This window comes from Acomys minous (genome assembly GCF_964271855.1).
Source record: "Acomys minous genome assembly, chromosome: 3".
NCBI lineage: Eukaryota > Metazoa > Chordata > Mammalia > Rodentia > Muridae > Acomys > Acomys minous.
Genome location: NC_140485.1, coordinates 6,225,982 through 6,252,634, shown reverse-complemented (window position 1 = coordinate 6,252,634; position 26,653 = coordinate 6,225,982). Strand labels below are relative to the sequence as shown.

The following is a 26,653-nucleotide window of genomic DNA, read 5'->3' as shown; positions in this document are numbered from 1 at the left end:
AATTACTCCACTAAATTAATAAATAAGTGTATACATATTATATATCTATATATGTATATAGTAAATCTTAGGACAGCTTGGATGAAAAAGTAAGACCTTGTCTTAAAACATAATACAAAATATGTGTATATATGTGTGTACATTATGTATATATACAAATGTGCAGTCTCACTATTTCTACAAATGTATTATAAGCCTAAAATTATATTTAAATTTTTAAATTGCTACAAAAGTGTGTGTGGGCTGACTCAAAATCAACACTGCTACCTCCCTCTATGAAAGTCAACTGGCTTAAATTTCCTCTGTTACCGTGAGGCTTTGACACAAACTAGTATCTGTCCGAACCTCAATTTTCTTAGCATATAAGCCAGATGTAAACAAGAAGCCTGGGTCCTTGGGATCTCAGTATCACAACACAGACTCCTCCCCCCACCCCCATTAAATTGCTGTGGAAGCTCTACACCTTCTCCAGTATTCACACTAACTCTGGGGCTAGATCTGCGTTTCATTTCTCCTTCCAGTCTCCACTAAGACTTTCCTTTTAGCAAACCACAGCTCTGTCTGTCCCACGTGCTCCAGAATGGTGACTTAACCGTGAAGCTCGGCCGCTGCCATAACTGTGCCACCCCAACAGAACCCGCACTGTGCAGCCAAAGCATTTTCCTGATGATACCCAGGGTACAGGCAGAATGTAAATGTACCCTTAGGAAGTCTCCAGTCGCCACTGGGCCACAAGCATTGAAAAAAAAAAAAAAGAGAGAGACTTCGGGGATGAGATTAGTGGCTCCTTCAGGCCGGCCAGCCTCTTACCTCCTGGCTCCTCATCCTTCTGTGCTCTGTGTCTTTGATGCTTTGGCGTCCCCTCCTCCCACGGTGTGGCTGCACTCAGTTCTGCCCAGGCACAGCACATCTTTTTCTTACCTAGGCATCTATGGTCCTCCAGACCTACCAGCCATCACAGGATTCTCTCAAATGTAAACAGTCCTCTTCTCCAAAGAGGCGAGCAGGGGAAGCCAAGATGATAAACCCTTACTCTCTGGGTCTCTGTGAAGTAAAACCCTGCTGCTGACATGCTATGGACTCCACTTGCTTCTAATTCTCAGAATAAAACCATCTTCATTGTACATGTCAACTTTTTCAAGCACAAAAATGGCACTACAGGAAATAATACAGGGACGTGAATGCAGAACCGTTATATCAACTGAAATATTATACCTGATATTAACTTTCACTAGCAGGTGAACGTGTGATGTACATCTCTTCCCTGCAAACCTTGTTTACGTGTGCCGCTGTGCTTTCCCACAAAGGTACATTGTCAGGGTTGGTCTGTGTCAGTGAGAAAGTCGGGAGAGCTTTCAAAGCTGTGTGGTGTTCCAGCGAGCATCTTCTCATAGGCAGTAAACTCTGACTACATATCCCTTCTTCCTTCACCACCAACTCTAAGCTTTCGTTGTTCTGTTTCACGGACGCATGGAAGCCGCCTGAAGAAGCAGCTGCTGCCTGCAAGGGTGGCCTTCGCTTGGAGAGTGCTGGATCCCAGGTGACAGGGGTCACTTCTAAGAAGCAGATGTCTGGAAGCACAGTATCAGAGGCAGAGGTCGTGAACACGGCCCTTCTGGAACACCCATGCATTGTCGTTGGCCTCATGGAAAGCAGGCACAAGCTCCATCAGAATGTCATGGCTTCTGGTGTTGGGCTTCCCTGGTGCTGGGAGAAGCAAGTGTGTAGGTTCAATAAGTGCCTCAGCTTGGAGCCGTGCACGGGCAGAGAACGAAACAAGAGGGAAAGGGGAGAATCGGCGAGAAGCATTGCTGGCATCCATAAAACTGTGCTACATGGTGATTCTTTAACTCTCTGAATGTCTGAGTTAGTAGCAATACCCAGCCTGAGTCTGCAAGCTGACTGCTGGCTGTGAACTCTCTTCCCATTCATTTTCTCCTTCTTTCTGGAATCCTGTGTATTTGAACTTCAGAGAGTAAAGTGCCAGCACCAAAACAACGTGTGTATGCATGCAGGTGTCTATGAGTGTACATGTGAGTGTGTGAATGTGTGTGTGTGTGCATGTTTATGTGTGAGTGTGTATGAAAGTGTATGCATGAAAGTATGTATGTGTGTATGCATATGTGTTTGTGTGTGAGTATGTTTGAGGGTGTGTTTGAAAGAAAATATGTATGTGAGTGTGTATACATATGCACTTGTGTGTATGAGTGTGTGTATATGTGTGTGAGTGTGTATAAGAGTGTGTGTGCATGTGTTTGTGTGTGCATGAGTGTTTGTGTGAGTGTGTATAAGAGTGTGTGTGTGCACATGTTTTTGTGTGAGTGTGCATGAGTGTTTGTATGTGTGTAAGAGTGTGTGTGCATATGTGTGTGTGTGAGTGTGTATAAGTGTGTGTGTGTGTGTTTCTAGGAAGAAAGTCATTTAAACATGTATGAAATGCCTATAATGTGAGAAATTTCTTGCCAGGACACTCAGCTGAGTGTTTGGGGATCTCCCACTGTTTTTAATGTCTCAGCTATTTGTAATACTAGAGCTATTCTTAGATATGGAGGAATGCAAGTATCAGCATCAAATCACTGAGATGTACGGGTGGAAAGTGTCTCTCCCACTGGGAGGCACACAGCTTCTCCCTTCCTTCCCTGTGGGGCTCTCGTTCGCACAGTGTTCTCAAACAGCTGACTGTGTGAGAGGACAGAAGATCTGGAGTCTGTACTCCAAAGATAAGAAGCAACGTAGTCAATGTCTGCAGATAAATATTCCATTAATTTGTGATTGGGCAATGTATCTGCTTATACATTGCCCAAGAGGAGTCTCATTAGAGTTTCTGAATTTAGCCTCCTCAAACCAATTAGCTCCATTTTCTTCCACAGTCCAGAGAGCTCTTAACAAAGAAGCCAACATCATGGCTCCCAAGGGCCCAGGGGTGGGGATGTCACTCACATTCCGGCTACACATATGAGTTCCACTCACTTTGTCATGAATTTCAGCCCAAGGTCTCACAGATCCATAGTCATGTTTACAAAGATGGGGGGGGGGACTTTTGGGAAACCTGAGCCCGCACCCTCCCAGTGGTGGTGTGGGGGAATTGTTCTTTTGTGCTTCTGTGCAGATGCATACGTGTGTGTGTGTGTGTGTGTGTGTGTGTGTGTGTGTTATGCCTATGTGTGCATACCCATTACTGTATTGTGGGGGCTATAACTCCAATGTCTTCCTCTATTGTCTCCACCTGGTTTTTGAGACAGAGTCTCTCACTTGAGTTTGCAGGTTTAGCTAGGCTGTCAAGGCAGCAAGCCCAGGAGAGTTTGCTTTCTCTACTGCCTCACTCTGTTAAAAAGGTAGGTGCTCTGACACATGCTCAGTACATAAGAGCCTTGAAGACATTGTGCTTAAGTGAAATAAGCCAAGCGTAAAAGGTCAAGTGTTGTATGCTTCCACTAGCAAGAGATATCACAGAGACGGAAGTAGAAAGTTAAGAGCCTGAGAAAGGAGACTGTTCAACGGGCTGTCAGTTACTTTGCCTGTTGCCATGTTGAACTACCCTAGCAAAAGCAACTTATGGAAGAAAGGGATTTTTTCTGACTCACTCTTCAGGGGTGTAGTTCATCAGGACAGATGAGTTACAAGGCAGTAGACATGTGAGGCAGCTGGTCACACCACATGCTGTAGTGGAAGAGTGGAGAAGGATGAGTGCATGAAATTTTCATGTCTCCTTGGTTTTATGTACTCTGGGATCCTCTCAACAGGGAAGGGCCCCTCCCAGAATTAAGACATCTTCTCACATCAGCTGAGGTCATCAAGGTCATCTTCCACAGGCATTCCCAGAGGCCCATCTTCCAAGTGACCCTGACCCTACCATGTTGATAAATGAAGTGACCATCACGATTGCAGATTTTTTTAGATGTTTGGTATATTCTCTCTCTCTCTCTCTCTCTCTCTCTCTCTCTCTCTCTCTCTCTCTCTCTCTCTCTCTCTCTGTGTGTGTGTGTGTGTGTGTGTGTGTGTGTGCACTCCTGATTATTCAACATAAAGCCTTCCATGTGTCAACTCATCTGCCATTGAGCTCCACCTTCAGAGTTTTTGCTTGTCCTTGGCAATAGGGTCTTGTGCTACTATAGCCCAGATTGGCCTCTTCAGTCTCTCAGACTGCTGAGAATACAGGCCTGTGCCACCACACTTGGCTTAGAGTTTTGACTTGAGAGTGGTGAACCGGTTCTGACAATGGGGGAGTTGACAGTAGGTACAAAGTGAACGTACTTCGGGTAGGGCACTGATCCATATTTGTTAAAGTGGCTGAAATGGAAAATTTGACACTACTTATATTTACCACCATTCTTTTAAATGACAAGTAGTAAACAATAGCATGGAGAAATGGCTGCCTTAGCTCTGCCTTTAGTCCAGCCTTCCCCCAGATGACGTCTTATGTAACCATAGCACAATTAGTAAAAGCGTCAGGGAAGCACTGATGCTGGTCATTGGGGTTCTGCCCCACATGTGTACTTTGCTCTGATGTAGGGTCTAACCCAGGACCTGTAACGTGCACATTTAACTGCCCTGTTTCCTTATTTGTCTTCTCCACTTTTGAAAAGTGCATGGTCTCTCATGATCACAAGTTCAAAGACTCTTGGCCACTTGTGGGTTGTCTGGATTTCCACCGGACTGAATATACATATCTGTCACTAGGGATTTACAAAGGGGAGAGTGTGTCTTTCCTGTGGACACCGAGACTTGTGAATGTGACTGCAGCATCTCGTCACGGGCAACTTGCTTAGTCCACTTGGCTAAGGCGGGATCTTCTATACCTCTTTTGTCTGACTGTTGTCATTTTCCCCATTAATTTGCCATCCATTGGTGAGGCTTACCCCCAACTTCCTTGTGCTGCTCCCCAAATACTGCTCAACTTCATCACCTCCACAAGCCCACAAGCCCACCATAAGGAAAATTTCCCTCTGCCTCCATTCAAATTTAATTTCTAATACTCAGTAAGCAAAACCAGAATAATAATAGAGTATGGCCTTCCAAAACTCACTGGTACTTAACCCCAAGTACTTTTCTAGTGCTAATATTCTCAGATTTATAGTGCCCTACTTAATAGGAAATAAAAATCGAAGTCTGTGCCACCCAGCAGTGGTCAGGGCACATGATTTTGGGTAGCCAGGGGCACTACGGCAGCATTTTCTTTCCCTCGGTCCTCTTTTAAAACACAAACCTTAGCATTAGCCCAGGCACATGAGTAGGGTTAAGTAGAAAATGTATACAAGAACTATTGAGCCTGGAAAATGCACATTAAATATTTATGTTAAATATGCCCTAGAGAATCTGGTTTTTAATGAACAGGAACTAAATCACAAAAGCTACAGTGTTCTAAAGACTTGCTCCTGCATGCCAGCCCCCTGGCAGAGTGGGCTGTGCTCTTGAGTCCCCTATTATAGCCACAGACCTGGTCCTACCCTCCTCAGGAATGTCCCAGCACAGTGCCTGTGGCTGACGTCATAAATGGATAGGTAACTAATCTTGTTACAGACTTCCAAGTTGCCCTAGAAGCTGAGGGAATCAACCATTTTTTTTATTTAGCTATTTCTTTTCTGTTACCCCCTGCTAAGGAAACAAAACTAAATTTAGTACTATAAACAATGATCAACTTCATATGGTCATGTTTCAGGGTTAGAAATTCAGACAATACAAAAATAAGAAACTGAAATGGAGAGTAAGCTATGAAAGTTACTCAAACATTTAGGACAAAGGAATGCAAACAAGATGGTGCATTTATCTATCAAGTTGGCAAATATTTAAATATTAATCAATAGCTACTAATTTCATATTGTTGAGAATATGGAAATGGATATTTGTTTTCTCTGGTCTGGGTAAATTTTTGGCATATACAACCTTAGGGGAAACTTGCAGAAACGTACAGTTCCTCATCTCATTGAGTGACCCCAAGTTACAGGAAAATTTCATCTAAGCATAGTGTCCATTTTCTGTTATTTTAACAAAATATTTGACATAATCAACTTCTAAAGAGAAAAGAGATTTTGGGCCTCCCAGTTTGGAAGGCTTTAGTCAGGGAACATTTGACTTCATGTGGTGGGTGCTGGGAGCAGGGATTGCCTCTGACATGAACTCTGGTGCTGGCAGAGATTTGATCACCTCCCCTTGGCAGGGCAGCCTGGGGGGGGGGGGAACACAGAGAGGAAGGGGATGCAGGCTATCCTGATGAGACCTGATAGGCTAAGGTCAGACAGTGGGGGAGGAGAGCCTAGGGGAGGGGAAGAGGGTGGCAGGGGGAGGGAGGAAGGGAGAGAAGGAACAAGAAGAGTGAAGGGATAACAATCGGGATGCAGTGTGAATAAATTATAATAAATAAATAAAATTTTAAGCATTTCTTTGCCTGAGTCCATAAGGTTTTGTTTTATTCAACTCAAGGTATTTTTTCAATAGCTTTTGTAATTTTTCTTTCACTTATTGATAATTTAGTAATATAGTGTTAGTTTTCACAACTTGTTGAATTACGTGATTTTCTTTGCTTACTGTTTTTTTAATGTCATTATAAAGTGTGATCAGAAAGCATATTCTGTATTTCTACCCTTTCCAAATTTATTGACAGCCATTCAGTATCTGAACATATGGTCTGCCCTGGAAAGTGTTTCACGTGTATTTGAGAAAACTGTATTTTCTTCTACTTTTAGATGAATATTTCGTGTTTTTGTTAAGCATTCTCCGCTTATAGCTTTGCTCACGTCATCATATTAGTCTTTGCTCTTTAGCCTAGCATTTTGGTCCTAACCCAAGTACATCTTTTTGAGTCTCCAACCGTTTTCCTTACCTTCCTACCACTGTAATGAAATCCCTGAGATACAGAGAGAAGTGACATATGCTCGCTCACATCCTCAAGGCTCTAGTCTGTAATCAATTCTCCCAGCCCCCATATCATGCTGTAGAGAGCAACAGAGAAAAACCACTTACGTCACAAACTAAGGGAAAAGAAGGAAGGGCCCCTCAATGACTAAAGTTCTCGCGCGAGGCCCCGCCTCTTGAAGACTGGAAATGAAGCCTTCAACATATAGGCCTCTAGGAGATAAACGAATCCTAACTGTAGCACCAACTTTGGCTGACAAGTCACTTCATTCTCCCTGCAGCTCTGACAGTTTTTGTTTTATCTGTTAGAGACTCTGTTAATGGGTGAATTACATATTTTTATAATCTCGTCATTAGGTGGACTGTATTTTTTAATCATCATAGAATGTTATTCCTTGTGCCTATCAATAAACTTTGTATTAAAATTGATTTAGTCTGATACTTATATAACAACATCTATTATTTTACTATTGCTTAGATAATATATTCTTTCATATTCTTTATTTCAACTTATCTGTGTATTTGGATCTGAGATATGCGCCTAGTGAATACACACATGCGATCACATGAGTGAATACGCACATGATGCGGTCACACATTGCATGTTTTTCTTACCAATTCTGTCAGCTCTAACTTTGGATTGAAATTTTGAAAATTTTTACTTAATACTGATAAGATTTCCATATCAGTTTTTTTTTTATTTCTCTTCTGTATGTCCATTTTTGTATCACTAATGAAAACTTGAAACAGGCTACTTAGGAAGTAAAAAGAGGTTTCTTTTGGCTCATAGACCTTCAGGCTCAAAGTCCTGGATCAGGTGGTCCCATCGATAAGGACCTCTGCACGGCAGTGATGAGAGCCCACCTCAGAGCCAGCGGCCACACCTCGAGTCATGAGAGACAAATAATGCACTGGAGATCTTTTTCAGGGGGAACCCCATCCCCGAATAACCTAAGGACCCTCTACAAATCTCTAACCCCAAAGTATCTGTCACTTCCCAAGAAAACCAACCTGGGAATCTTTGGGACACACTCATTCAAACCAGTATATATATAAATGTATTCATATTACACCTCAATTGTTATCCCATCCCTTGTATCCTCCCATTCCGCCCTCCCGCTTTCCCCTTACTCCCCTCCCCTATGACTGTGACTGAGGGGGACCTCCTCCCCCTGTATATGCTCATAGGATACCAAGTCTCTTCTTGGTAGCCTGCTATTCTTCCTCTGAGTGCCACTAGGCCTCCCCTTCCAGGGAACGTGGTCAAATATGGGGCACCAGAGTTGCTATGAAAGTCATACATCACTCTCCACTCAACTGTGGAGAATGTCCTGTCCATTGCCTAGATCTGGGTAGGAGTTTGAAGTTTACTGCAAGTATTGTCCTTGGCTGATGCCATAGCTTGAGCAGGACTCCTGGGCCCAGATCTGCCCGTCATAACGTTCTTCTTGTAAGTTTCTAGGAGCCTCTGGATCCTTCTGTTTCCCCATTCTCACACACTTCTCTCACCTAGAGTCCCAAATAGGATGTCTTCCCCTCTGTCCCACTTTCCTGGTAAGTGAAGACTTTCATGGGACATGCCCATTGGGCTCGAGTCCAGATATAAGTGAGTATATACCATTTGATTCTTTCTGCTTTTGGGTTAACTCACTCATTATGATCATTTCTAGCTCAATCCATTTGTCCACAAATTTTGGGAATTGCTTGTTTTTAATAGCTGAGTAGTATTCCATAGTGTAAATGTATCATAGTTTCTTTATCCATTCTTCTACTGAGGGGCATTTAGGCTGTTTCCATGTTTGGCTATTATAAATAAAACCAGTCTTATATAACTTTGTTTCTCAATTCTTTAATAACTGCCTTTTTGTGTTAAATGTTATCCAGGGTACCGTATTAGTACCATGCTTATTTTATAATACACTATTATATAAATTGACAAAAATAAGTAGTTGGTATTAAAAGAGAATTTTTAAAATATTATCTAGTATACCATCTTAAGGTACCATGCTTATTTTACCATTTTTATTGGTTGCTTTGGAGATTACAACTAATATATTAAATAATCTGTCTTGGATTTAAAGCCATAATGACGAATATAAAGACAATGTGGCTCCACCATTGCTATGTTCTCTTCCTCCATTTTCCTGCTGTTTGTTATGCACATTTTATTGTTATATATTATAATCCACTAAACACTTCTATAATTATCGCTTTATATACTCACCATTTAAATAAGGTAGAGAAAAAAAGACCATAACATGCAAATATCCATTTATAACCTCAGTATGAGTCAGCTTTCCATCAGTGATGCTCAAGCCATAAGATACCAGCACACAGAAGCAAAGCCATGAGAATATCAGCACACAGTAGGAATTGTATGTGACATCAGCACACAGGACCAAAGCCATGAGAATAGCAGCACACAGTAGGAAGTATATGAGACATCAGTACACAGGAGCAAAGCCGTGAGAATAGCAGCACACAGTAGGAAGTATATGAGACATCAGTACACAGGAGCAAAGCCGTGAGAATAGCAGCACACAGTAGGAAGTATATGTGACATCAGCACATAGGAGCAAAGCCATGAAAATAGCAGCACACAGTAGGAAGTATATGAGATATCAACACACAGGAGCAAAGCCATGAGAATAGCAGCACACAGTAGGAAGCATATGAGACATCAGCACACAGGAGCAAAGCCATGAGAATAGCAGCGCACAGTAGGAAGTGTATGACACATCAGCACACAGGAGCAAAGCCTTCCCTTGGCTCTTCATTTCAGAACTGCAGCCCCTGACCTTCAGGCTCCTTTCCTGTGGGACAGATGTGAAGAAGAACAACACAGTGTGGGAACATGTGGAGGTGGTGGTCAGATGTAAGAGACAGGACAGGGCTGAGGTGGAGTATGCCTCCCGAAGACACCCACCCCCACCACCCTGCAGTCAGTGAATTCCTCGCACCAGGCTCCATATCCTGTCATTTCCACCACCTCCTACCGGTGTCATCAACTTCAAGACAGGAACATCTGATAGACATCCCAGATCCAGACCATAGCAGGGCCCTGTGCACTTTCCTATGTGTTTGCTGTCACTGAGATCGTTCGTTTCTTCTTGTGGATTTTCATAAACACCTGAAATGCTTTCGTTTTAGCTGAAGTTAGTAATTCCTAGTGAGATCCCATCTCACCCACTTGTTTTTCTGGGACTGTATGAGTCTCTTTATTTTGAGAAAATAAATTAGGTTAGATACAGAACTGTTGGTTAATGATTTTCTTTTGACATCAGGAATATGATATCCAACTGTCTTCTGATCTCCATGGCTTCCAACAGGCAGTGAGATGGTTTTATGTGTTTTGTTTGGGGCATTGCTTACAGCACTGGAAATAAACTCAAAGCTTTGTGCATTCTGTCAAGTACTCTACTGCTGAGGTCTATCCCTGGCAAAGGTCAGTTTTGAATCTGACTGAGCATCTTGCATACATTTTGGGCTCAGTGCGTGGGCTCAGTACATTTGCATATGTACAATATGCAAATCTCTACCGTATTTTGATTTGTTGTACTCCTTAGATAAGAATATTAATGCCCTTCATATTATGGAAGTTTTCAGCCATTGTTTCTTCCTGTCTACTTCTCTCATCCTCCTTAAAGACTTCTGCTCTGAGTAAATGGTGTGTTTGATGGCGTTTCATTCATTTTACCTCATTTCTTATTTATTACTCAAAGTAGGTCATCTCAATTGCACTATATTTGTATTTATTGATTACTTCTGTCATCCTAAATCTGCTATTAAGATCATTCAAGGATATTTTTCATTCAATTATTATACTTTCCACCTCATAATTTCTGTTCTTTTTAAATTCTATCTGTTTATATTGTGTACTTGATGACTCAGCACTCCCATGTTTCGCTGTCACTGGGTAGACAAGATGTCCCTTTTAACTGTTTGAGCATGTTTAAACAGCTGATTTAAAATCTTTGCCTAATAAGTACAACACTCAGACTTGCTCAGAGGGTTCTTATTTAATCTATGAGTGGACCATGCATTCTTGTCTCCTCATACCCCTCATGATGCTTTTCCTGAAGACTGACATCTTTAGAAACATCTGGAAGGGAGGCTCACAGTTCTATTGTATGTGTCACCTTCTAAGTCTCTACAAACATTATAACTATTAAAGGCCCCGAAAATATCTCATTCTCTTTCCCTTTATTTGAAGCTCTTGGGGCAGTTGCTCACTGGCCACAGTTAGCATGCTAGCGCAAGAAGCTGCAGTTAGGTAATGGCCATGGACTGACTTCAACAATACCCCTAAGATAAAGCCTTCCCTGGTGAACGATGTCTGAGTCACATAACAAACAGTTATCTGGGAGTGGGCGCATTCTCCAGTGTCTGTTAAGTTGCTATTTTACACAGATACTGTGACTGAAATGACTGGGAAGCTATCTGCTTTGAAAGAAACCATAGGATTCCGCATCAGTGTTCAGAAAGGCAGGTTAAAAACCCCACAAGACATTTGGTTATTATTGGCAGAGTACTGTCTGGGATTGCATGCCCCTCAGGAAGCTGCAATCTTCTTGTTAATTTTCAGAATTCTGAAATGGTTGCTTGGCAATTTTTCCAATGTTTTAGCTGCTTTTGTAAAAGCTCATTTTGGAGATCCTCACCTTATCATTCTCAAAGGTCTCCCTGTCCCAAAACACAGCAGTATATTTAACTATTGAATAGGAAGGAAGGAAGGAAGGAAGGAAGGAAGGAAGGAAAGAGGAAGGAAGGAATAAAAGAAGGAAGGAAGAAAGGAAGAAAGGAAGGAAGAAAGGAAAGAGGAAAGAAGGGAGGAAGGAATAAAGGAAGGAAGGAAGGAAGGAAGAAAGGAAGGAAGAAAGGAAAGAGGAAAGAAGGGAGGAAGGAATAAAGGAAGGAAGGAAGGAAGGAAGAAAGGAAAGAGGAAAGAAGGGAGGAAGGAATAAAGGAAGGAAGGAAGGAAGAAAGGAAAGAGGAAAGAAGGGAGGAAGGAATAAAGGAAGGAAGGAAGGAAGGAAGAAAGGAAAGAGGAAAGAAGGGAGGAAGGAATAAAAGAAGGAAGGAAGAAAGGAAGAAAGGAAGGAAGAAAGGAAAGAGGAAAGAAGGGAGGAAGGAATAAAGGAAGGAAGGAAGGAAGGAAGGAAGGAAGGAAGGAAGGAAAGTCTAAGCAAGCATCAGCAATGGAAATTCCATGGTGTCTCTCATGTCACAGCAACTGCTACCATCAGAGGTAAATTTGGGACCTTGAGATAACTTGTGAGTGGCAAACGACGAACTCATTTTATGTATTAATACATAGTCCTTGTGTTATATGTGACCAAAATTAACACATTTATTTAATAAAATAATAATTTGTTCTTGAGAGTGGGTTGGTTTTGTGCAGGGAAATCAACCCTTACGGCTCATACTACTGAAAAAGAAAGGGTGACTTTTTGTATTTGATTCTTCTTGTGTATTATATTTGTATTTTCTGATACTTATACGTTCCTTTTATAATAATGATAGTTACTTAAGAAATATTTATGCCGTGCTGAAACTCTACTTGATCTAAAAATTCTGAAATGGGCCCCAATTCATTTTGAATAACTTCTTTCAAAGCATTCACATCACATTCCCTTTTCTTCCAAGCACTTGGTTGAAACACATATCTACATTTCACTATCAAATACATTGAATAGTAAATCACTTTAATTCAGAAGCCCCTTGGAAAATCTCATGAAAACCAATAAATCTTATATATATATATATATATATATATATATATATATATATATATATATATATACACACACGTGTGTGTGCATTATTTTCTTAATTGTGAAGCACTCAGCTAGATTAATTGTTCAGGGCAAGTACTGCAAGCAATGTATGAAGGCGTGTGGAAGAGGAACAGAAATCTAGAAACCTTGGTCTTCATGTGTATATATGTGAAGATTTTATATATGTATACATATGTGAAAGAGAAAGAGAGAGACACCTAGAAGGGGGCAGCTTGTCCAAGGTCACCCTGTTAGATGGTAAGACAGGGGGTGCACCCAAGAGTCCAAGCTTCTAGAAAAAGCTTCTTCCCCGCAAGCTACCTGGGACCGTAGACAAACAGCAGTGCATGCTAGATCCTCTAACACTGTGAAGAGAAAGACAGGCTCTTCTTGCTGAGGCTTCTCTCTCTCATCTTGGCACTCACACTTGATTCCAAGCATCCTTAGAATATAGGAAGACAGCGTGGAATCTGGCCTTCCACCCAGCAGCCTTCGGTCAGATTTCAGTGACCACAATGTTCCCTTCCTGATAAGAGGTACCAAGCAGTCACAAGGAAACCCCAAGAGAGGTTAGGTCATTGGTATGCAAGAGAGTCCATTGTCACAGCAAAGAGCCCTGTGGCCACCGGGTAGCACACAATGTACAAACACTTGTGCAAGGGAAGAGGTTGGAGAATTGTGTATGAAGAATAGAAGAGCATGAAGAGTAGAAGAAAGAATAAAGGACATTTGAAGAGAAGGGAAGAAATGGTACCAAATAAGCAAATAAGCAAAGTCAGGAAAGCAAGAGCAGGGATCAGGACTCTAGCAGGAGGCCTGACCTGCATCCTCACACCGTTCCTGCTCCCATGCCCCTGCCCTGGTGTCAACCCAGAAATTAACCATCCTCCTGTCTGTTTGCCTTTCCACAGCTCCCCTTTGCGGAAGGCCTGTATCACTTTTATCACAATGGCCTTGCAAAGGCCAAAAGAAGGCGGAGCCTACAGCACAAGCAGCAGCTGGAGAGAGACCCCAGGGTGAGTTCTGCTGAGAAGCCTGCATCTTTCTTGATCCCAACTGCTACCCAGTAGATGTGGAGGGCAGACAGGCGATGCTGAAATGCTGGTCTTTTGCATATTTTGGTAGAAGAAACGGATCATTGGCAGACACTGTACACTCCCTGATCCTGTTTCGTGCATAGTAAATAACCCAGGGCCACACGCATATGGATGGGGAGGAAACACAAGGGCTGCACTGCCTTCTCCTGACTGCAGATTGCCTACAAGCATGACTCGGCCTGTGATGGGTGGAAAGACACGCAGTGGCTTACTGAGTTGTTTATGGAGGGTTTATACTGGCAAGTTCATGCTCTGGAAAAGTTTCTGGGTTTCACACTATGAACAGAAAAAAATGTACCCTAGTAGATGATACTAATATGTGATGACCAGTGCTCTACAGGCAGCGGGTATCTCAGTATCCATGCATGGCTGCAGCCATGAACCCCGTTCAGTCTTCCTCCCCTGTATTTTCTTCCACTGACCCATTGGATGCTCACTGCTTGGCTGTCTCTTTTTTAAATTTTAGTAATATTTTAATTAAAACATATTTATTAACATTTCCCCTTCCTTCTCTTCCCTTCAACCCACTCCCTCCCCTTTGTAACTTCTCAAGTTCATGAACTCGGTTTTAAAATATTGCTATATTTTTATAAAAATAATTAAATATATAAATATAACCCACTGAGCCCACTTAAATATATACATATGTAAATAATCTTATAATCCTTTTCTTGATCCCCACTGCTACAGTAGAATCTGCCCAGCTGATGCAGAGGGTAAGCAGGAGATGTTGAGATGCTGGGCTTTTGTGTATTTTGATAAAGGAAATAGCTCTCTGTGCCCCCTTCTTTGTTGGTGTTCCCTGTGTCTTGACTAAAGGCGTTGTGCTGTAGATATGTTCACTAGGGCTGGGCTCCCGTGACCGGGTGTTCTCGGCATTGTAATGGCTGTCAGTCCCTGAAATGGTCCCCATCTGCTACAAAGAGAAGTCAGCAAGCAGTCTTCTGAATATGTGTCATCGCCACCTTCTGCCTCTGATCTTGGATTCAGCTAAGATGTGTTTTCTTTCCCTCCAACCAAATGTAAGATCTCAGCCATGAGGAGTTTCCTGCTCCTTATCTTCAGAGTAGATGGACCACTGTGACATTTTCTCTCCTCTAATCTCCAACTGCCTCGTGAACCTGCACATTCACCCCCCTGGGAACATTCTACTTCCTCTTAGGCAGTGTCTAAGGGACAAAGTAACATCAAGGTCAAGTTTCCGCCTATGCTCTGAAGGCAGTGCAGCCTCTTCCTTAAGACTCAAAGAAGAGACAGTAACTGGGTGAGATGTTTGATTTAGGGATTTGGACAAGGTCCCTTTGAGTGAGCAGACCCAGAATTTATTCTTTTAGTCGGAGATTTAATTAGAAAGTAAAGGCTCCCAAGCAAGTCACCAGATGACAGGCCACAGGCAATTTTGCTTTGCTCCTTAACACAGGCCTTCCCACATGGCCTGAGGAGAATTTTGGTTCTGAGAGCCCATTTTATCACTGTCTTTGTGATAAAGACCCAGGGTCTAATGCTGAGTCTGTTGTAGAAGTTGCCACTGCTCTTCAAGTGAAGCCGTGCCTTTCATGGCCTTGTCCTTGGCCATACTAACTGTCTAGGAACACCCTTGGGTAACATTAGAAGGAATCGTACTGATGTCATTTGTAAATCCGAAGTGGGTACAACTAGGCAAGGAGCATCCAGGGACTTTATGGTACTGGTTCCTCCCATGTAAACCATGCGCTAGCTTACCTATTATGGCCAACCACTTTCCTCTTGTTTATATAATGATATAGAAGGCCTGTGAGTTTTTCTTCTTCAATAACTCAAAGGTGTTGCCCTCCCACATACTCAAAAACACGGGAAAAGGAAGGAATGAAGCATAGCCAGGGAGATCCTTTTAGGCCTGGGCTGAAAATGGAATGGAAGAACAAGCTATCTAAAAAGGTCATTGTTTGGGTCCGGGAGATTATGCAGGGCTACTAAACTGAGATTGTTTCACTTGAGCATTTGTTGAGATGATCCCTAGCATGGTGATTCTAGGTGTCATGTGATGCTTACAAAAGGGAAGGTAATGAGATGGGTTGATAATAAAAAAGGAGTTCACATCTTGGTAATTCTACTCATTTGTCTTTCTTCTCAAAACATTACCCATTACCACTAACAAGGGCTTCTGTTCCCTTTCGTCATGCATCTTAACTGTCCTAGAAGCCAACCGCTTTGACCTACTAGAAGTAAATCCCTGCTCTGCCCATAAAGGCCCACAGAGGTCATTAGGGAACCTAGTCAAGGTTAAACAAACTAAATATTGTCAATAATAAATTCATTTTAGGAACAGAAATTGAGTATGAAGTTATACATCTTTAACAAAAATGAGAATTTTTTAAAAGAAAAGTCTACTTATGACTGCATCATTCCAAAACTTCTTATTCCCTAATGTTACATTAAGGATTTAGTGTTTTCTGTGCGATGCTCTTGCGGTCGTATAATGTTAAGCATCTGCAGAGATCAGAATTGTCAGACATTATTGTTGAACAAAAATCATTGGCAAACATTGCAAAAGTAGCAATGTGAAAAAATCACCTTGAGGCTTTTTAAACCTTAAGCAAAAATGCAAGCATGCGTTGTCTGGGCATATCCAGCGTTGGGACTTTTGCTGACTAGTTTTATATCAACTGACATTGCTAGAGTCATCAGAGAGGAGAAAGCTGCAGTTGAGAAAATGCCACCATAAGATGAAGCTGCACCAGCTCCTCCCTGCAGCTTCCTGACCTGTCTGATTTCATTTCCTGACTTCCTTCAATGATGGAAGCCTCGGCAAATCATACCTTTCCTCCCCGAGCTGTTTTGGGCATGGTGTTTCATCACAGCGATAGTAACCCTAACTAACACAGGGCTACTCAGCATCTGCCAACAGATTGCAAAATGGAGAAATGACAGGGAAAATTCTGGGCAGGGAAACCTGAAGAATAGTTGATACAGGCTCTGGTCGCGTGCATGGGTGTCACAGATTGTGCTTCACGAACACAAGAGTGTAAGAGTAAGTTGTTTCTTCCTTCTCTGAAAATGTCTTCTAGACCATAACCTCTCAAAGTGTGGCCAGCAATCCACGTGGGCTTGTGTAAATAAATATGGGAAGTATAAAATAATTAGCAACAGAAAAGGTTTCTGACCATATAGCAGCCAGAACGTAATTTAAAATCAAATGAACAATGAATCCAGGGTGTTTCTGGCATCCTATGCCTCTATTGAACCATATAACCTCACCACAGCCTGGTTCTGACACACATGTGCACCTTGTCGTTACAGAATGCAGTGCCAATCAGTGCTGCCTGATACACTGTATTGGCTACTTTTCTATTGCTGACAACAGACACCAGGCACCTTACACAGGAAAACATTTAATTGGCTTACAGTTAGAGCTAGAGGGTTAGTCCATGGTGGCTCAGTGAAGGAACGGCAGAGATCTCACATCTTGATGCACAACCAGAAGGCAGAGATAAAGAAAGAGCTCAAGTCTTTTGAAACCTCAAAGCTAGCTAAACGGTTCCACCAACTAGAGGCCAAATGTTCAAATATATAAGTCTGTGGAGGCGAATTTCATTCGAATAGCTACACACACATCAGTTCAAATTCAAACACGTTGAATGCTATAAATTACAGTGTTTTGCCGTACAAAGTTTTCTTTTCATACAGGAATATAATGGTTTAATGATGGAAAACAAAGGCTTTTTAATATTTTCCCACCAGCATTCCGCAGCATGTACCAAATTAGTATACAATTACATTGCATTGTATTATGGTTTGGCTTTAAAATGCTATTTGAGCTGATGATTTGAGTTTCAAGAAAAAAATCATTGAATTAATTTTGTCTGGAGCAGAATTTACAATGATTTTTATAGCAGCCCTAAACACCATTTCAACCTCCATGTTTACCAAAGAGGCCAACTATAAAATAAAAGCATCCATCAACTCTAAGAAATATTAAGAATGTTTAATCAAATGCTTAGCCAACATTTAATACTCGAAGCAGAAACAAATATATCTATCTCAGTATGTAAATTTGCCCTTCATCTTTACTAAATGCTAAAATTATAGGTGTGCCAAAAGCTATTTTAAAATAAATATCTTCATGATTTATTATCATTAAGTATTTGTTTTGCATAGCTATTTTATAAACCTTTATACTCAGACTCATGTTTTAAAAACTATGAATACAAAATGGTTATGAGTTGAAAGAGTTAAGGAGCCCCACCGTATACCAACCAACCCCAGCTATTCATGTCGCCTCAGCATCATGTTTCCTAGTCTTTTTACTCCCTGTCTGTGACTTGTGAAAGGTAATATAAAGCCCAAGGAACTGCACATATGCAAAGATGGGCTGAGTTGCTACAGACTCTTAGGGCTGCGTTCAGCTGGGCAGCTTTTTGGCCTGAGAAACAAGGACTCATTACCAACACAACAGAAGAGATACACAAGAAATACAGAGGAGAGAGACGGGCAGCTGACAGAAAGATGGGTGACTGAGGAAGGTTGCTCTTTTGTTCTGATTTGGCTTTAGGGTAGAAACTTCAACCATGTTCACTCCACTTCCTGTTTAGTGAAAGCTAGAAAACTAGAAAAGGATTGGAAAGTGCCACCTTTAATACACTCATCATTATGCAGACACGTATATTATTTCAAAACTATTCTCATTTCCAGTTTTTTTTCCTGTCAAAATGTTGGCATACTATTGAATATCATCACTTTAGATTGTATGCTGTTTATTTCTGCAATGTCTTTATGTCGTGTGTGACTGAATACAGAACAAACCTTCAACAAGTGATGGCTAAGTGAATCAACTATTATCAACTCTCAGTTTTAAATCATGAAATAGTATCATTCTTCCCTGCTTATTTTGTAATCATTATTCTAATAAATATATATATATATATATACATATATATGGAACAGAATTATAGTTCTCTTTCTAGCATATCTTTTGATGCATTCATAGTAACAGGTAAAGGAGACCAGTTGCTATTTCATTTCTTCCATGCTTACCTTCTAAAGACTCTCATGATGAAGCATTTTTTATTTTCTAAAATATTATGTAGTTTCTTCCTAATCATATTGACACTCATGACACAGTCATGGGCATATGTATCTGGAAAGTTTAGCTGATGAACAGGATTTGAATATATGATAAATCAAAATCTGGAATGAAATAATAAAACAAAAAATATGTTTTAAACATCAGGCTCAAAACAAATACTATCTGCCCAAAACCTCTTTGAGATTTGTCTGACTTGTTCAGAGCAATGCTAGCAAAGCTCATAATCAAACCTGTTATGGTCCACAATCAACATATCAAAGCCCCATAAATTCTGCAGGACTTTGAGAAGCTATTGGAGAATAGACTGATTTAAGATGATGCTTGTTTCACAGTTGTCTTCTACCTAACTTGTACATCTGAAATAGATTTTTAAAGTAAAACATAGTTGAGATTCATGGAGAACTCACACTACTTTATAAGCAATAGACACTTGTCAAATAAAGAGGAGTGATTTTATTTTACAAAAAAAAACCCTATGCTTTATTTATTGAAGGAAGTTGGAATATTGGCTTAAGATTACATTGTATATTTTTCTTTTTTAAGCAATTGTCTATCATACAATTATCCTTAAAACTCATTCTTAAACCTGTTTCAGTTTAATATTTAAGAAACTTATAGAAAGGGCTAGAAAGATTATATGCAACCTTTGGGCAGAATCTTCAGAAACAGAGGAAATAAAGAAAGAAGGGGGAGGAAAGAAGGGATGGAGGGATGGAGGGAGGGAGGAAAAGAGAGGAGAGGAGAGAAGAGGAGAGAAAAGAAGAGAAGAGAAGAGAAGAGAAGAGAAGAGAAGAGAGAAGTCTGTCAGCCCGTTGAAAATCTGTCCTATCAACCTCCTCAACAGAACACCAACAGCCCAGGCCTTAAGGTCAACAATTAATAAATGAGACCTCATGAGACTGAGAAGCTTCTGTAAGGCAAGAGACATTGTCAACAGAACAAAGCAACAGCCTACAGATTGGGAAAAGATTTTCACCAACTCTACATCTCATAAAGGTCCAATATCTAAAATATATAAAGAACTCAAGAAATTAAACACCACCAAACCAAAAACTCAATTAAGAAATGGGGCTCAGAACTAAACAGAATTCTCAACAGAGAAATATCAAATGGCTGAGAAACACTTAAAGAAATGCTTGAGTCATCAGAGAAATGCAAATCAAAACGACATTAAGATTCCATCTTACAGCCAACAGAATGGCTAAGATCAAAAATTCAAGTGACAACACATGCTGGTGAAGATGTGGGGAAAGAAGAATAGTCCTTCATTACTGGTGGGAATGCAAACTTGTACAACCATTTTGGAAATCTATCTGGCACTTTCTCAGAAAACTGGGAATAGGGCATCCTCAAAACCCAGCTATTCCACTCCTTGGAATATACCCAGAAAATGCTCCACCATACAATAAGGACATGTGCTCAACCATTAATAGCCAGAACCAGGAAACAGCCTAAATGTCCCTCAGTTGAAGAATGAAATACATTTACACTATGAGATACTACTCAGCTATTAAAAACAAGGAAATCCTGAAATTTGTGGACAAATGGATGGAACTAGAAATGATCATACTGAGTGAGTTAACCCAGAAGCAGAAAGACTCACACGGTGTATATTCACTTAGAATTGGGCACTAGCCCAAAAGGCATGCCCCATGATAGTCTTCACTTACCAGGAGATTGGGATAGATGTGAGGACATCCTACTGGGACTCTAGGTAAGAGAAATATAGGAGAAGGGGAAATAGAAGGATTCAGAGGTTCCTAGAAACCTACAAGAAGAACAGTGTGACAGGAAGATAGGGGCCCAGGGGGGTCTGCTCCAACCATTGCACTAACCAAGGACAATACAATAGTAAACATCGAACCCCTACTCTGATCAACCCAATGGACAGGACATTTTCCACAGTTATGTGGAGAGCAGGGACTTTGATATGAACTCTGATGCCCCATATTTGACCACCTCCCCTTGGTGGGGAGGCCTGATGGCACCCAAAGAAAGAATAAGCAGGCTACCAAGATGAGACTTGATACCCTATGACCATATAGTGGGGGAAGAGGTCTCCCTTGGTCATAGACCTGGGGGGCGGAGAATAGGGTGAAAGTGGGAGGGAGGGAGGAACAGGAGGATACAAGTGACGGGATAACAATTGAGATGTATTCTGAATAAATTAATAAAAAGTTTGTTTTAATTACATAATGCAGAAAAGGAAAAATAAATCAAGAAATAATGTGGAAAAGCAAATGACCCAAGAAATGGGTAGGATGACTTCCCTTTCTCTTCCGGGTATCTATCATCCAGTCACATGATCTGACTTTTTTCTTTTAAATATCTGGTTTTGAACATGTTTGTGAAGTTTTTCTGGCACTCCAACAATGCATAAAAGTTCAACTGATAATAGAATCACTTCAAACATTCAGAGCCTTATCACCAAAGTGAAAGAAAATTTTCTTATCCTTTGAAATAAGCTAGACATGAGTCACGTGATTTGCTTGTAAAACTCTGAGCTAATAGTAGACCAGGCCTTTTTTTTTTTTTTTTTTTTTTTTTTTTTTTTTTTTTTGGTTCATGGAATTTAAACAATAGAATAATTGATATTGTTTTAAAAGATGGATTTATCATTGCATTGACACTTGGGTGACAAAATTGAGAATGTCTTGTAATTACTTCAAGTTCTTTTCTGACTTGACACACTAGCACACCAAAGGCTAATTGGATGCAGTAACTTAGCCATAATTAGTGAAAATCCTATTCAGCTACGTGTAGACTCAGGTCAGGAAAAATAACAGTGAGCTGTAAAGGAAGCCATGAAAATGACAGTCATGACAGCAATTCAGCCATAGCTCACACATACCTTCTGAAAAGAGTCTTGGCACCTCAGTGATTTGAAGCAAATGGAGAAATTAATGTGCCTTCTTCCCATAAATGTTGCATAAAGTTTTGTCCCAACTGCTAAGCTGTTAGTTCCCAATTCTTTTCTGAGACCTTGAATTAATTCATCATCAGTTTTTTTAAACAAGAACAGGTCATTGGTAAGTACTGCAGTTTGGCCACAACCATCCCTTGGATTTACATTGATGAAAATTGTCATTACTTGGATTAAAAATTGGAGAAAACATGAAATGCCACTTCCTTTTACTTCAAATAGAAACCACGCCACCAAAGAAAGTCCCCTGTCCCACTTTTTTCCTGGCCAAACTCTCCTCTAGGCCACTCTACTTAAGATCACATAGAATGTGTGACAGTCTCTCAGCCTGGGAACTGAGTGAAAAAGAGAACAAGTGTAGTGTAATATTTAAAAGAATGTTTTCACGGAGAATAGGCTCTTTCCCCTCATAATTTTGCCTTTAAATTAGTGAGATTTCCTATACTGATATTCTGCTCAAAGAAATGTTAAGGCACTACACATTTTGCTTCCCAAATATCTTCTCTCTCTTCTTTTTCTTTTTATTTATTCTTCTCTCATACGACACATCCCAACAGATGTCCCCCCTCCCTCTACTCCCAGTTACCCCCAAACCTACTGCTCCACAGTTTCCCTTCAGAAAAAAACAGGCTTTCCAAGAATATCAACCAAACACGGCATAATAAGATGCAATAAGATTAGACACAGACCTTCATATCAAACCTGGAGGAGTCAACCCAGTAGGAGAAAATGGGTCCCAAGAGGAAACAAAAGAGTCAGAGACACCCCACTCCCACTGTTAGGAGTCCCACAAAAGCCCCAACCTAAACAACCATAATGCATGTGCAGAGGACCTAACACAGGCTCATGCGGGCTCCATGGCTGCTGCTTCCGTTCTTGTGAGCTGCTACGAGGCCTGATTAGTTGATTCTGTGAGCCTTGTTCTCCTGTCCTCAACCCCCCTGTCTCTTACAACCCTTCTTTCTTCTCTTCTGTAGCTACCCCAGCTTCGTCTAATATTTGACTGTGGGTCTCTGCATCTGCTCCCATCAACTGTCGGTTGAAGCCTCTTTGGTTACAACTGGGCTAGGCACCGAACTATGAGTACAGCAGATCATCATTAGGAATCATTTCATTGGCTGTTTTGCCGGTCCTGTTTGGTGTTACCCTAGGTCTCTGGGCTATCCTGAATATTCTCCTAAGGAAAAGACGAGTGTGTAGATGTATTTGTACTTATTTTTGTAGTTAAGATGCATAGCTAGGTAGCTTGATAAGTGATAAATAATATTTTAACAAGTATAATAGTTCTATTAGTGTTTTGTATTTGTATGAAACGTTCGCTCTAGGTGCTCTTGCCGACTACTGTCTTTTCAAATCCTCATTTCCTTGTGGCATCAGTTGGAGCAAGAGTGGTTCACGACTTAACAAAAGTGGCATGGCTTGCAAATGGCCTCAACCACAACACAGTGTTGCTTTGTCATGGATTTCTATGTCATTAAGACTAAAGTTCCCTGCTCCTGTGCACAAAGAACTAAGAAAAGAAAGAGTCCCAAGGAAACTTGGATATGCCTTTTGCCTTGAAGCGTTACAGCATAATTTTATCATTTAGACAAAATAGAGTCTGAGAGGGTAAATGGCTTTTGGGGTCACATAGCCATAATTGTTGGGGAAGAAAACAAAGTCCCATACCCAATAGCAGGCTGTATTTAAATAAAAAGGTAAGTGAGGGTAGGCATGGCTCATAAGCTTATAGTTCTTTAAGGCAGTGCTCTCAATGCTAATTTCACTCTAAATGTAAGGAAATGTCATTAGAATATCAAGACACACTATAGGCCTATAAACTTTATAGGAGGAATGGGGGAAAGGAAGAGGAGACTTAGAAGGGCAGGTGCTTGTCACTGCTCTGCTGGGTTGTTCTGTGTTCTACCATGGGCAGGAACTGAGTAGTGGGATAGCTTGGCACTCAGCTGGCCTCAGTTCCCTCATGGTTCTCACAGCTTCTGGAGGAGAGATTATAGCATTTGCGGATAATACCTTAGACACTAAATATTTCCTGCATACAAACTGACTTCATCTGCTGTGGGAGCAATGGGACACAACCAGGTTCCACACTTCCACACTTGTAGAATGTTTTCTCAATATTTATATCTAACTTCCCCCAAGGAATATTTGAATGGTTAATTTTAACCGTGCATAATTTCCACTTTACATGCTTTAGAATTCAATCCTTGAAGTGTGATTTCTCAATGGAAAAGAAGTAAACAAAGATGGTAATCTTCACTTAGATTTCCTAGAAGCATATTCTGAGAAGTAGTCACGTGCAGGAGTTTTCTTGGGGAATGAGGTAGGTAAGGGTCAGCAGAGGGAGAAGTTGACTTTGCAGTCCTGGTAATGGGTCACCTTAATCAATCTTGCAGGAAATTTGGAGTCAGGGATATCCCTTTGAAGTTACACAAACTCAAGACAAGGAAGCAGGCTTGTGTGCTCCAGTGTTGACCAGGTTGCTGGTGTTTCTAAAGGATGCTTGGTCTTAGACACATCGCATCCTGCTGCCAAAGGCAATTTAGAGTCAGAAGCAAAGTCTGGACCATCTTTAGCAGCTGGGGATGTGGGTTGGCTCTGCAAAGTAACCTGGGAGCGCATCACAGTGCCCACCACAGCTGTCATGCCCAATTAGCTCAAATTGTCTTCCAAACAGGAAAGAAATGCACATTTGACTTAGAAGAAATGTTCTGCAAGCGAGCTCAGAGTTCAGAAATGCATAGAACACTCACCTTGCCCTTAGGAAGCATGCTCAGATCCACTGCAGTCCATGACTGTCTATTCTGTCCCACACCCATCTCATTTTTGCACATGAAGGTTGGGGGTGGGGCATGGGGGCTAAGTACTGTCCTCAGGATGATCTAGGGCTGATGGGCCCATCTCGCACCACGAAATACAGCCTCTTTCACTCGGAGGTAGCACGCCTTCTGGAGTCAAGCTGTTGCTACTCAGCCCAGCCCCTCACTCCGCCCCCTCCTACTCTCCTCCAGAACATACTTTAAACTCAAGGGGAAAGCCTGACTCTGTGGATAATGACCTTGACCACATTTTCAGCCCAGATGCGGAAGCTGTGAGGTGCAAGTGGAGCAGCTCCTGGCTTCGCCTCCCATCTGGCAGCCAAATTCATTTTCTAAGATAGCGTGTCGAGATTCCAGCAGGTGTTTATAAGTGATGCATTTTCAGGGTGTCTTGGAGAAGATCATGATGGAAGAGATGGCGGGGGAGGAATCAAAGAGAAATGCCTACATCTGTACCCATATTGGTGGGGGAAGCTCTTCTGCCTAAACCCACTGGTTTTATTTTACAACAGGGAGCGACTTCTAGTCTCTCCTCTGGGCATTGCAGATGTGCCTGGCTTCTTGCCTTACTGCTCTGCTATTGGTGCTATAATTAACTATTTGTGGGGAACTGGGGAGAAGCATTTACTACAGCTCCAGAAAGGCAGTGGCAACGCTGCCAGTGAGTAAGCCTAGCTATTTCCCTAGCCATGAGCACATTTTTAAACGACGGCTGCTATTCTCGTTGCTACCCTTCATAAAGGAGGGGCAGGGACACTCTGGAGACGCTGTGAGCAAACCCGGGCAACTCTCAGCAGCAAGACGTTTCACTGGGAGTAATCTAAGGGTGTAGAGTGTAGAGCGTAGAGCGTAAGCTTCCCTCAAACCCACTGTGTGTCCCAGCCTATTCCCTACTCTAATCTGCCTCAGTTTCCCAAGGGCTGGGACTACAGGAGTGTGTTAGTATGCTTGGACTCCATGGATCACCTTCCTAAATCACAGAATAAACGTCCAAACATGAGCTAGCAAACTTTTACAGTCTCCTGAGAAATCAATGAATAATAGAGCAGATTTCTCCTGACTTGCCTTACCTCGTTCTCTCTCAGTCCTCCACCAAGACACAAAAAGAAATACCTTTGTACACTTAAAATGTCCCTCTTAAATGCTTTAAAAGTGAGTCTTTTGAGTATGCTTCTTATTAAACTCTCCAATTAACTCCTTTATCTGGATGCTTGCTGACAAACCAAGTATTGACTGAACCCTACCTCCATGTTGGGCACTGTGCCTGGGTGCTGAGAAACCATCGTGAATAAAATAAAGCACTCCTCTCACAAAGCTCGTGTACTAACGAGGATGAAATGAAGAAGCATAAGACTCCATGACTGGTGGTTAAAAAAAAAAGACGAATTATTACAAAGATGGATGGAGCGGAGTGGGAGGAAGAAAACACATGTGGGAGGGGTGCTCCTGCTTATTAAAAGCACCTAGGGTTAGCTGCCATGGTAAGGCTACATTTAAAATAAGAGTCAAGGGGGATAAGAGGAGATGCCTGTGTGCATCTGGAGATGGAGCATCCAGGCAGAAGACTCAGCAAGAAGAAAAGAACCCGGAGACTAAAGGCTCACTGTGTGTTCTCGAAATAGCAAGATGTGCCCTGGGAATGGCAGACGGCTGCAAAGAAATGAACCGAGGAGGAGGGAAGAGATGCAGTCCGAGAGCAGAAAGGGGCAAGACTCTGGGAGATGCTCCCACTCGGGCCAGGAACTCTGGAACGACTCTGAAGCCTGTTGGCAAAGGAAAGGAACAAAGTGGAGAAGAGGCAAACCAAGTGCAATGCTGTCGGAGAGAAGGGCGGGCAGGTGGCATAAGTATGGGAGAAGTGGAGAGCTGGTGAGAAACAAGTCAAACTTGAGGGTATTCTTTGGAGAGGCACTTCAAATTTCCTGATACCTCTGCTGATGGAACAAAGAGAGAAACAGGATGAGAAGGCGACAGGACTGCAGAGAGGGTGACCTGCTTTACTATAGTGGAAACAGTACTCAGTTGAGAAAGACAGGGGCAGGAGCAGGTTAACGGGCAATGATAGGCAAAGTGAGCTCAGTATTAACCGCGCTAACCTCTATCAAGTACATGAGTAGACA

The 26,653-nt window shown here is 41.6% G+C and overlaps 1 protein-coding gene across 1 annotated transcript in view; it reads left to right on the top strand.

Moving 5' to 3' along the window:
- PCSK2 (proprotein convertase subtilisin/kexin type 2) overlaps positions 1 to 26,653 on the top strand; it is a 258,198-nt gene that overhangs the window by 17,981 nt on the left and 213,564 nt on the right. The window contains exon 2 of the mRNA XM_084776149.1: positions 13,541 to 13,645. Within this exon, the coding sequence (XP_084632275.1) occupies positions 13,541 to 13,645 (105 nt within the window). The remainder of the gene's footprint in view (positions 1 to 13,540; positions 13,646 to 26,653) is intronic.